This window comes from Monodon monoceros, unplaced genomic scaffold (genome assembly GCF_005190385.1).
Source record: "Monodon monoceros isolate NGI ecotype Baffin Bay Population unplaced genomic scaffold, NGI_Narwhal_1 Super_Scaffold_18, whole genome shotgun sequence".
Lineage (NCBI taxonomy): Eukaryota > Metazoa > Chordata > Mammalia > Artiodactyla > Monodontidae > Monodon > Monodon monoceros.
In genome coordinates, this window is record NW_021703774.1 from 16,006,180 (window position 1) to 16,017,887 (window position 11,708).

Genomic DNA, 11,708 nt, shown 5'->3' on the forward strand with positions numbered 1-11,708 from the left:
CCTCCAGCTCTGTTTTTCTTTCTCCAGATTGCTTTGGCTGTTCAGGGTCTTTTATATTTTCATACAAATTGTGAAATTTTTTGTTCTAGTTCTGTGAAAAATGCCATTGGTAGTTGGATAGGGATTGCATTGAATCTGTGGATTGCTTTGGGTAGTATAGTCATTTTCACAATGTTGATTCTTCCAATCCACGAGCACATCTTTGTATCATCTTTAATTTCTTTCCTCAGTGTCTTATAGTTTTCTGCATACAGGTCTTTTGTCTCCTTAGATAGGTTTATTCCTAGGTATTTTATTCTTTTTGTTGCAATGGTAAATGGGAATGTTTCCTTTATTTCTCTTTCAGATTTTTCATCCTTAGTGTATAGAATTACAAGAGATTTCTGTGCATTAATTTTGTATCCTACTACTTTACCAAATTCATTGATTAGCTTTAGTAGTTTTCTGGTGGCATCTTTAGGATTCTCTATGTATAGTATGTCATCTGCAGACAGTGACAGCTTTACTTCTTCTTTTCCAATTTGTATTCCTTTTATTTCTTTTTCTTCTCTGTTTGCTGTAGCTAAAACTTCCAAAACTATGTTGAATAGTGGTGAGAGTGGGCAACCTAGTCTTGTTCCTGATCTTAGAGGAAATGCTTTCACTTTTTCACCACTGAGAAAGATATTGGCTGTGGATTTATCATATATGCCCCTTATTATGTTGAGGTAAGTTCCCTCTATGCTACTTTCTGGAGAGTTTTTATCATAAATGAGTGTTGAATTTTTCAAAAGCTTTTTCTCCATCTATAGAGATTATCATATGGTTTTTATCCTTCAATTTATTTATATGGTTTTTGACACTGATTGATTTATGTATATTGAAGAGTCCTTGCATTCCTGGGATAAACCCCACTTGATCATGGTGTATGATCCTTTTAATGTGCTGTTGGATTCTGTTCTCTAGTCTTTTATTGAGGATTTTTGTATCTATGTTCATCAGTGACATTGGCCTGTAGTTTTCTTTTTTTGTGACATCTTTGTCAGGTTTTGTTATCAGGCTGATGGTGGTCTCGTAGACTGAGTTTGAGAGTTTTCCTCCCTCTGCTATATTTTGGAAGAGTTTGAGAAGGATGGGTGTTAGCTCTTCTCTAAATGTTTGATAGAATTTCCCTGTGAAGCCATCTGGTCCTGGGCTTTTGTTTGTTGGAAGATTTTTAATCACAGGTTCAATTTCAGTGCTTGTGATTGGTCTGTTCATATTTTCTATTTCTTCCTTGTTCCATCTCAGAAGGTGTGCTTTTCTACGAATTTGTCCATTTCTTCCAGGTTGTCCATTTTATTGGCATATAGTAGCTGGTAGTAATCTCTCATGATCCTTTGAATTTTTGCAGTGTCAGTTATTACTTCTCCTTTTTCATTTCTAATTATGTTGATGTGAGCCTTCTCCCTTTTTTTTTGTTATGAGTCTGGCTAATGTTTTATCAATTTGACTTATCTTCTCAAAGAACCAGCTTTTAGTTTTATTGATCTTTGCTATCATTTCCTTCTTTTCTTTTTCATTTATTTCTGATCTGATCTTTATGATTTCTTTCCTTTTGCTAACTTTGGGGTTTTTTTGTTCTGCTTTCTCTGTTTGATTTATGTGTAAGGTTAGGTTGTTTATTTGAGATGTTTCTTTTTTCTTGAGGTAGGATTGTATTGCTATGAACTTCCCTCTTAGAACTGCTTTTGCTGCCTCCCGTAGGTTTTGGGTCATTGTCTTTTCATTGTCATTTATTTCGTGGTACTTTTTGATTTCCTCTTTTATTTCTTCAGTGATCTCTTGGTTATTTAGTAGCATACTGTTTAGCCTCCACGTGTTTGTAATTTTTACAGTTTTTTCCCTGTAATTGATGTCTAGTCTCATAGCGTTGTGGTTGGAAAACATACTTGATACGATTTCAGTTTTCTTAAATTTACCAAGGTTTGCTTTGTGACCCGAGATATGATCTATCTTGGAGAATGTTCCATGAGCACTTGAGAAGAGAGTGTATTCTGTTGCTTTTGGATGGAATGTCCTATAAATATCAATTGTTTAATGTCTCATTTAAAGCATGTGTTTCCTTACTTATTTTCATTTTGGATGATCTGTCCATTGGTGAAAGTGGAGTGTTAAAGTCCCCTACTATTATTGTGTTACTGTCAATTTCCCCTTTTATGGCTATTAGCATTTGCCTCATGTATTTAGGTGCTCCTATGTTGGGTGCATAAATATTTACAGTTGTTATACCTTCTTCTTGGTTGATCCCTTGATCATTATGTAGTGTCCTTCTTTGTCTCTTGTAATAGTCTTTATTTTAAAGTCTATTTGTTCTGATATGAGAATTGCTACTCCAGCTTTTTTTTATTTCCATTTGCATGCAATATCTTTTTCCCTTGTCTCACTTTCAGTCTGTATGTGTCCCTAGGTCTGAAGTGGGTCTCTTGTAGACAGCATATTTACGGGTCTCGTTTTTGTATCCATTCAGTCAGTCTATGTCTTTTGGTTGGAGCATTTAATTCATGTACATTTAAGGTAGTTATTGATATGTATGTTCCTATTACCATTTTCTTGATTGTTTTGGGTTTGTTATTGTAGGTCTTTTCCTTCTCTTGTGTTTCCTGCCTAGAGAAGTCCCTTTAGCATTTGTTGTAGAGCTGGTTTGGTGGTGCTGAATTCTCTTAGCTTTTACTTGTCTGTAAAGGTTTTAATTTCTCCTTCAAATCTGAATGAGGTCCTTACTAGGTAGAGTAATCTTGGTTGTAGGTTCTTCCCTTTCATCACTTTATATATGTCCTGCCATCCCTTCTCGCTTGCAGAGTTTCTGCTGACAGATCAGCTGTTAACCTTATGGGGATTCCCTTGTATATTATTTGTTGCTTTTCCCTTGCTGCCTTTAATATTTTTTCTTTGTATTTAATTTTTGATAGTTTGATTAATATGTGTCTTGGTGTGTTTCTCCTTGGATTTATCCTGTATGGGACTCTAGGCACGTCCTGGGCTTGATTGACTATTTCCTTGCCCATATTAGGGAAGTTTTCAACTATAATCTCTTCAAATATTTTCTCAGTCCCTTTCTTTTTCTCTTCTTTTCTGGGACCCCTATAATTCGAATGTTGGTGCGTTTAATGTTGTCCCAGAGGTCTCTGAGACTGTCCTCAATTTGTTTCATCCTTTTTTCTTTATTCTCCTTTGTGGTAGTTATTTCCACTATTTTATCTTCCAGGTTACTTATCCGTTCTTCTGCCTCAGTTATTCTTCTACTGATTCCTTCTAGAGAATTTTTAATTTCATTTATTGTGTTGTTCATCGTTTGTTTTCTCTTTATTTCTTCTAGGTCCTTTTTAAATGTTTCTTGTATGTTCTCCATTCTATTTCCAAGATTTGGGATCATGTTTACTATCATTACTCTGTATTCTTTTTCAGGTAGACTGCCTATTTCTTCTTCATTTCTTTGGTCTGGTGGGTTTTACTTTGCTCCTTCATCTGCTGTGTATTTCTCTTTTTTCTCATTTTGCTTTTACTTACTGTGTTTGGGGTCTCATTTTTGCAGGCTGCAGGTTCATAGTTCCTGTTGTTTTTGGTATCGGCCCCCAATGGCTAAGGTTTGTTCAGTGGGTTTCGTAGGCTTTCTGGTAGAGGAGACTGGTGCCTGTGTTCTGGTGGATGAAGCTGGATCATGTCTTTCTGGTGGGCAGGACTGCGTCCTGTAGTGTGTTTTTCGGTGTCTGTGAATTTACTATGATTTTAAGCAGCCTCTCTGCTAATGGGTGGGGTTGTGTTCCTGTCATGCTAGTTGTTTGGCATGGGGTGTCTAGCCCTGGAGCTTGCTGGTCATTGAGTGGAGCTGGGTCTTAGCATTGAGACAGACATCTCTGGTAGAGCTCTCGCTGATTGATATTACTTGAGGCCGCGAGGTCTCTGGTGGTCCAATGTCCTGAACTCGGCTCTCCCACTTCAGAGGCTCAGGCCTGACACCCAGCTGGAGCACCAAGACCCTGTCAGCCACATGGCTCAGAAGAAAAGGGAGAAAAGAAAGAAAGAAAGAACAAATAATAATAAAATAAAGTCATTAAAGCAAAAAATGTTCTTAATTATTAAAATAAAAATATTTAAAAAGTAATAAAAAAAAGAAAGAGAAGAGAGCAACCAAAAACAAATCCACCAATGATAACAAGCACTAAAAACTATACTAAGATAAACATAAAAATCAGAAACTAGTCAGTTGCAGACAGCAAACCCCAAGTCTACAGTTGCTCCCAAAGTCCACCACCTCAGTTTTGGGATGATTCATTGTCTATTTAGGTATCCCACAGATGCAGGTACATCAGGTTGATTGTGGGGATTTAATCCGCTGCTCCTGAGGCTGCTGGGAGAGATTTCCCTTTCTCTTCTTTGTTCGCACAGCTCCTGGGGTTCAGCTTTGGATTTGGCCCCGCCTCTGCGTGTAGGTCTTCTGAGGGCGTCTGTTCTTCTCTCAGACAGGACGGGGTTAAAGGAGCCGCTGATTAGGGGGCTCTGGCTCACTCAGGCCAGGGGGACGGAGGGGGACGGAATGCAGGGTGAGCCTGCAGTGCCAGAGGCCAGCACGACGTTGCAACAGCCTGAGGCCGCCGTGTGTTCTCCAAGGGGAGTTGTCCCTGGATCACAGGACCCTGGCAGTGGCAGGCTGCACAGCCTCTCAGGAGGGGAGGTGTGGATAGTGACCTGTGCTTGCACACAGGCTTCTTGGTGGCTGCGGCAGCAGCCTTAGCACTTCATGCCCATCTCTGGTGTCCACACTGAGAGCCACGGCTCGCACCCATCTCTGGAGCTCGTTTAGGTGGTGCTCTGAATCCCCTCTCCTCGCGCCCCAGAAACTGGTCTCTTGCCTATTAGGCAGGTCCAGACTCTTTCCCGGACTCCCTCCGAGCCAGCTGTGGTGCACTAGCCCCTTCAATCTGTGTTCACGCAGCCAACCCCAGTCCTCTCCCTCAGATCTGACCTCTGAAGCCTGAGCCTCAGCTCCCAGCCCCGCCCGCCCCAGCGGGTGAGCAGACAAGCCTCTCGGGCTGGTGAGTGCTGGTCGGCACCGATCCTGTGTGCGGGAATCTCTCCGCTTTGCCCTCCGCACCCCTGTTGCTGTGTCCTCCTCCATGTCTCCGAAGCTTCTCCCCCGCCCACCCCCCATCTCCGCCAGTGAAGGGGCTTCCTAGTGTGTGGAAACTTTCCCTCCTTCACAGCTCCCTCCCAGAGCTGCAGATCCTGTCCCTATTCTTTTGTCTCTGTTTTTTCTTTTTTCTTTTGCTCTACCCAGGTACGTGGGGATTTTCTTGCCTTTTGGGAAGCCTGAGGTCTTCTGCCAGCATTCAGTAGGTGTTCTGTAGGAGTTGTTCCACCTGTAGATGTATTTCTGATGTATTTGTGGGGAGTAAGATGATCTCCACTTCTTATTCCTCTGCCATCTTGAAGGTCTCTCTCATCTCTGTCTTTCAAAGAGGAAGCAAGCACCCAGTCAGCTTGGCTGCAAAGCCATCCTGCCTCAGAATAGAAATCATAAAGTTTTCAAACCACCCGTGCAAATACCCTCAGTGAGACTGTGACATAATTTAATATACAAATGAACTTGGTTTCCTTCCTAGGTTCAGACTGACACTGCATTGTCAACTCGATGTCAGCTAAAAGTTGTTTCTTCAGAAACATATACAAATAGTTTAATTGAAAAAATACATAGTAAATCCTAAATCTAGGGAATTGAGAAGAACACATATAATAGAGAATGCTTTAGAATGTTTTCCTGAAAACTCATAGTGAACAGAAAGAAGAGAAAAACTCCTACAGCTCTTAGCCATTGCATGTATGTTCTGTTGTCGAAACAATGGAGATGATCTTGCCATCACAGAATTTTCTATATGCAATGAAAGCAAAATTGGATCACGCAGGAATAATGCCAGGTGATCTTTTAAAACTGTCTATGGACTGTTGTTTATAGATTATGGAAAATCCCAAGCCCTAGCCAGACTTAACTATGGTCTCATTCAGGAAATATTTTCCTGTATTTAATCAGCTTAGAGCTGAATATATAAAAAATATTTTAAGCTGAACAATATATGCATAACCTTTCATTTCCATCTTGTCATTCTAATCTTGGAGGATTTGTCCATTATAGTGTATCAGCTCCGTCCTGCTTACCAACATTGAAGCTGGTCATGAGTATCTGATGAAAAGCCTTAAATAACTAGTTAAACAGTGCAGCTGCCAACCTAAAGTAATCCTACACTTAGGGGGTGAGTGGCCCAGGAAATTTGCTCTTTGTCATTTTGACTTGGGTTTGAAAATGGACCTGGGCTGCATTCCAGCTCAAAGAGCCATTCACTTCCAAAGAGTCCTAAATTGTCCCAAGGAGCTCATTTTGGCAGTGGATTATTTGTGTTTGGCTGGTCAAAGCTAATAGCAAAAGCTGTCTGCTCTGGCACGCAAGGGCTATGGCAGCATTTAGAATTACATCCCCAGTGTTTTTTCTTGATGAGGTTATTTTTCAGGAAAGCTGTCCCCCACCCCCACCCCCATTTCAAAAGTGACAATGTACAAGTATCGTGCAGGTGGTTTTCTTGAGCTCATAAATATCTTCCCATAACATGGTGGCCTGTTTTTTTCCCATAACATGTTGGCCAAGGAATATTATAAACAAATGGGAACCAGCATCAGATTTTTTCCAAAACCAAAGCTGTCTTAATGGTGTGTTCACCTCTTCCTATACCAGAGGTAACAGTTATTGGTTGACTAGGGCCAAGTAAGAAAGTGGGCTTTTAAATAAAATAAGAGTGATAAAGGATTTGTGAAAGATTTTCTGTCAGGGGATGTAGAGTATAGGTACTTGAAGAGTCAATCCTTGCTTATCTACACAACTATAAATGCCTATTTTCTGACTCTTCCACTAGCCTGTGAGGGATCCTGGGAAGACACAGCTAAGTTTTGGTTACCTAGATAGTTGGGAAGCTATCTAGCGTAGTGCTGACACACTGTAGATGCTCAAATGTTAGTGGAATGCACAGGTTAAAGTATGACACAGAATTAATTGTTGCTTCATTCATTATATTAGAGGAGCCCAAAACTAAGTACACAAGAAGATCCAAAGGAATAGGGAAGAAAATATTATAATTTCTATTTATTTTTACCTCATTTGTATATCATTTAACATTATATTTTACTATCACAGTATTACACATATAGAATTTCAAGCAGATAACCAAAAATATATTGAGGATGCTTAAAATATTTTTACTGATGGAGGATACAATCAAGATCCTTTCAGTCCTGTTTCACTACATTATTGCACCATAATCAGTCTCTCATATGTGTCAGTGGAATTTAATTTAACTTTTAAAAGCACATGTTGGATAGACTATGAATAGATTTTTACCCTTGAAGGAAAGATGGAGGAAAAAGCTAGTGCTAAGATGTTTTATCCTGTTTAATCCTCACACCAACCCTGTAAGATTTCTTCATTTTATAGACGATGAAAAGAATGAGTCAGGAAGTGCTTCCTGTACATCTGTTTTCTGGAATAAATTATACAGAATTGGTATCATTTCTTCCTTTTTTGGTATAATTCACCAGTGAAATCATCTGGGCCTGTTTTGGAAGGTTACTAATTATTTATTCAATTTTTAAAATAGTTATAGGCGTATTTAGATTATTTCTCCTTGTTTGAGTTTTGATAGATTGTGACTTCCAAGAAATTAGTCCATTTCACCTAAGTTATCAAATTTATGAACAGAGTTGTTCAAAAAATTCCTTTATTATCCTTTTAATGTCCGTGGGATCAGTAGTGATGGTCCATCTTTCATTTCTGATATTTGTAATGTGTATCTTCTTTCTTTTTTCTTAGTCTGGTTCGGTGTTTATCAATTTTATTGATCTTTTCAAAGAAACAGCTTTTGCTTTTGTTGATTTTTTTTTCTATTGATTTCCTGTTTTCAATTTCTACTCTGATTTTATTTTCTTTGGCATATTTTGGATTTAATCTGCTCTTTCTCTAGTTACCTAAAGTGGAAGCTTAGATTAGTGATTGTAGATCTTTCTTCTTTTCTACTATATGCATTCAATGCTATAAATTTCCCTGTAGGCACTGCTTTTGCTGCATCCCACAAATTTTGCCAAGTTGCATTTTAGTTTTCATTTAGTTGAAAAAATTTTTTTTCTTGATGCTTCTTCTTTGACTCTGTATTATTTAGTAGGGTATTGTTTAATCTCCAAATATTTCAGGAATTTTAAACTATCTTTTTGTTATTACTTTTTAGTTTTAATACCATTGTGGTCTAAACACATACTTTGTATGATGTCTACTCTTTTGAAGTTGTTAAGGTATACTTTATGGCTCAGAATGTGACCTATCTTGGTGCATATTCCATGTGAGCTTGAGAAGAGTGTGTGGTTATTGTTGGATGAAGTAGTCTATAAATGTCAATTAGATCCAGTTGAGTGATAGTGCTGTTCAGTTCAATTGTATCCTTACTGACATTCTGCCTGCCAGATCTATCAGTTACTTACAAAGGGGTATTGAAGCCTCCAATTACAAGAGTGAATTTGTCTACCTCTCCTTGCAGTTCTAGTAGTTTTTACTTCATGTGTTTTGGTGCTCTGTTGTTAGGTACATACACATTAAGGACAGTTATGTCTTCTTTGAGAATTGACCCCTTTATCATGTAATGCCCATCTTTATTCCAGATTACTTTCCTTACTCTGAAGTCTGTTTTATCTGAAATTAATGTAGCTACTCTAACTTTCTTTTGCTTAATGTTAGATAAGTATATCTTTCTCCATGCCTTTACTTTTAATCTGTTTGTGTTTTTTGACTAATCCAAGTCCACTTTCAAATAACACTATATTGTTTCATGGGTAGTTCAACTATCTTATAACAGATTATTCCCAACTCCTCCCTTCCATCCCTTATAATATTGCTGTCATTTATTTACCTCATCCATAAGCTATAATCACTGATTATATTGTTGTTATTATTATTTTGAACAAGACTGTTATCTGTAAGATCAATTAAGATCTTTACCTTCATTTATTTCTTCTCTAATGTTCCTCATTTCATGTAGAGCTGAATTTCTAACGTGTATCAGACAGAGAAAGGCAAGTGCTACATTGTATCATTTATATGTAGAATCTAAAAATAATACAAACAAATGTATATGCAAAACAGAAACAGACTTACAGATATAGAAAACAAACTACTGGTTACCAAAGGGGAGAGGGAAGAAGGGAGGGGCAAATTAGGGGTATGGGACTAAGAGTTACTAACCACTATGTATAAAATAGATAAACAACAAGGATATATTGTATAGCACAGGGAATTATATCCATTATCTTATAATAACTTTTAATGGAGTATAGTCTGTAAAAATACTGAATCACTATGCTGTACACCTGAAACTAATATAATATTGCAAATCAACTATACTTCATTTTTTTAAAGGAAGAAAAAATTAGAAATAAATTTTTTTAAATATCCAAAATGATTTATTATAGTAAAATAAAAAAAGTAGTTAAAAATATCAAAAGTTTAAGATCATTTGCACAAAACAAACCTTTTCATTTACTTTTTTGAAACCTAGATTATTGTTATATATTTATAAAACATAAACCATCCATAGTTCTAGTCTTCAGGGTTCATCAAGTGCCGACATTAAAAAATCACTATCATGCTTCTCACATACGCCTAACTTCATACATTCAAGTTTAAGAGTAATATGAATTACTTACTATTGCAAAATATTCCCGATATGTCATGCGCCACTCTTGCAAACACTATGTTGATTCCTGAGTACCCCTAGAATCACAATTTCAAATAAAAAGAAAGCCAGAATATGGATTTCAGCACCACAGGAAAATAATACTTCATTATATAAAGTTCTGTTGCATTCATGCTATCCAAAAGGAAGGATTTTATTCGAATTAATTAATTTGTCTTTTAACTAAGCATTTTTGTCGCACAAGTTCTTTGTGTTCTCGAAAGCAGTGTCTGTTACAACCTCTTGTCTTTCATGTCACTTGGGCTTTGTCACTTTTGTTTCATAAACACAAAGCAACAGATGTGGGGCTTTTCCCTGGGGCCTGAATAGGCTCATTATTAAGCCCTGGGCTTATTCATAAAAGCAGGTATTTAGGGTTGGGGCTCTGTTGTACTGGAGTGGAGAGCCAGATCCCTAGTGACAGAGGTTCCTGCATGTTCTTTAATACATTTATTTTCTGTGTGTTTGTAAGGTAGGAACCTTCTAAAGAGGTTGACCCTGGGCAGAGGTCCTTCCTTCCAAGGTTTTCTTAAGAAAAATAAAATTGTCCAAAATCATTTCCATTGAGGATAAGCCTGCTTTACAAAGGAGAAACATATACTTTTATATAGTCTGACCATTTATTTACAGTATCCACTGTCGATTTAGTACTTTACCTCTCTTACGACTTTGCCTGTTTCACATGCATGAAAAGCATTCGTTTCTATCCTCAATCAAATGCTGCTTCTTTGGTTACTCAACAATAAATGATTTGTCCTCTCTTCCTCTGAACTTCTTCAGCATTTGTTTGAATCACTTCTGTGATACTTACCACAGGTGGCCTTCTATTATAATTATTTGGGTATAACACCTTTCCTTTTTCATTCAGTCAGCAAATATTATTTTGCACAAAACAAGGTACCTACCTGTATGAAGCTTACCATCTCATGTGGGACACAAAATATATAGTATCAAAGAATGGTAATTGCTATGAAGAAAATAGAGCCGTTTAAAATGATAGAAAGTTTCAGGGGTACTATTTTATGTGCAGGTAGTAAGGGAGGATCTCTTTGAACAGGGATGTGATGAAGGGAAGGAATGAACCATGGGAATAACTGGAGACAAAGCCGTCTAGGTGGAGGCATCTCTAAGTATAAAGACTGAGAGGCAGAGTGTTCAGTAAGCAGAGCTGTTGCTAGAGACGATTCAATGAGGGGAAATGTAGAAGAAAAATCATGTCAGAAAAGGAGCCAAATACACCATCATCAAGATCAAGGAGAAACATGTAGATTGTGAGCTCTGTAAAGACAGGTGGCTATGTCATTGTGTTGCTCAGAGCTTCTCCAGGCGGCCATCCACAGCTCATAAAAACTATGTGTTTAAGAAAGTGTCCATATATCTGACTTTCAACTGATAAAGCTTACCTGCTAATTTTGTTTTATTTGAGGGCATGATGGGAAATTTGAAATGCAGTTAAATGATATCCATCTAGCAATTTAATATAATTTAAATTATAACAAAAATAACATAAGAAATCAGCATGACCTCTTTGGTAATTGTTGATCTTTTTCCTCCTAGGATTTCCAAACTGTATTGCCATCATTTGATCTCTTCTCAAAGTACGGAAAATTGTATTCAAAAGCTGGACAAATTGTATAAAGGTATGCATTTTTGCTAAAAGGTACTTCAAAAATGCTACAGTAAATAACAAAAAATCAAATGAGATTGATTTAACTATCAAGCATTTAAAAAAAACATGCTATAATAATATTTATCGGTAATACAACTCCATATATTTCTTTCATTCTACTCTAATGGTTTTCAGCATTCAAAAATCATGGATTTTGTGTTTCAAATCTCTTCTCCAAAATGAACTCAAAGTCGAACTGAAAACTACCTGAAGTACCCTTTCTCTTTAAATTAATTAATACAGTAAATAAATAGTTTTAC

At 37.3% G+C, this 11,708-nt stretch overlaps 1 protein-coding gene across 1 annotated transcript in view; it reads left to right on the forward strand.

Annotated features, from left to right (window-relative positions):
- SPATA17 (spermatogenesis associated 17) overlaps positions 1-11,420 on the forward strand; it is a 185,883-nt gene extending 174,463 nt beyond the window's left edge. The window contains exon 10 of the mRNA XM_029229840.1: positions 11,337-11,420. Coding sequence (XP_029085673.1) covers positions 11,337-11,417 — 81 coding nt within the window. The 3' untranslated portion in view covers positions 11,418-11,420. The remainder of the gene's footprint in view (positions 1-11,336) is intronic.
- Positions 11,421-11,708: the final 288 nt, after the last annotated feature.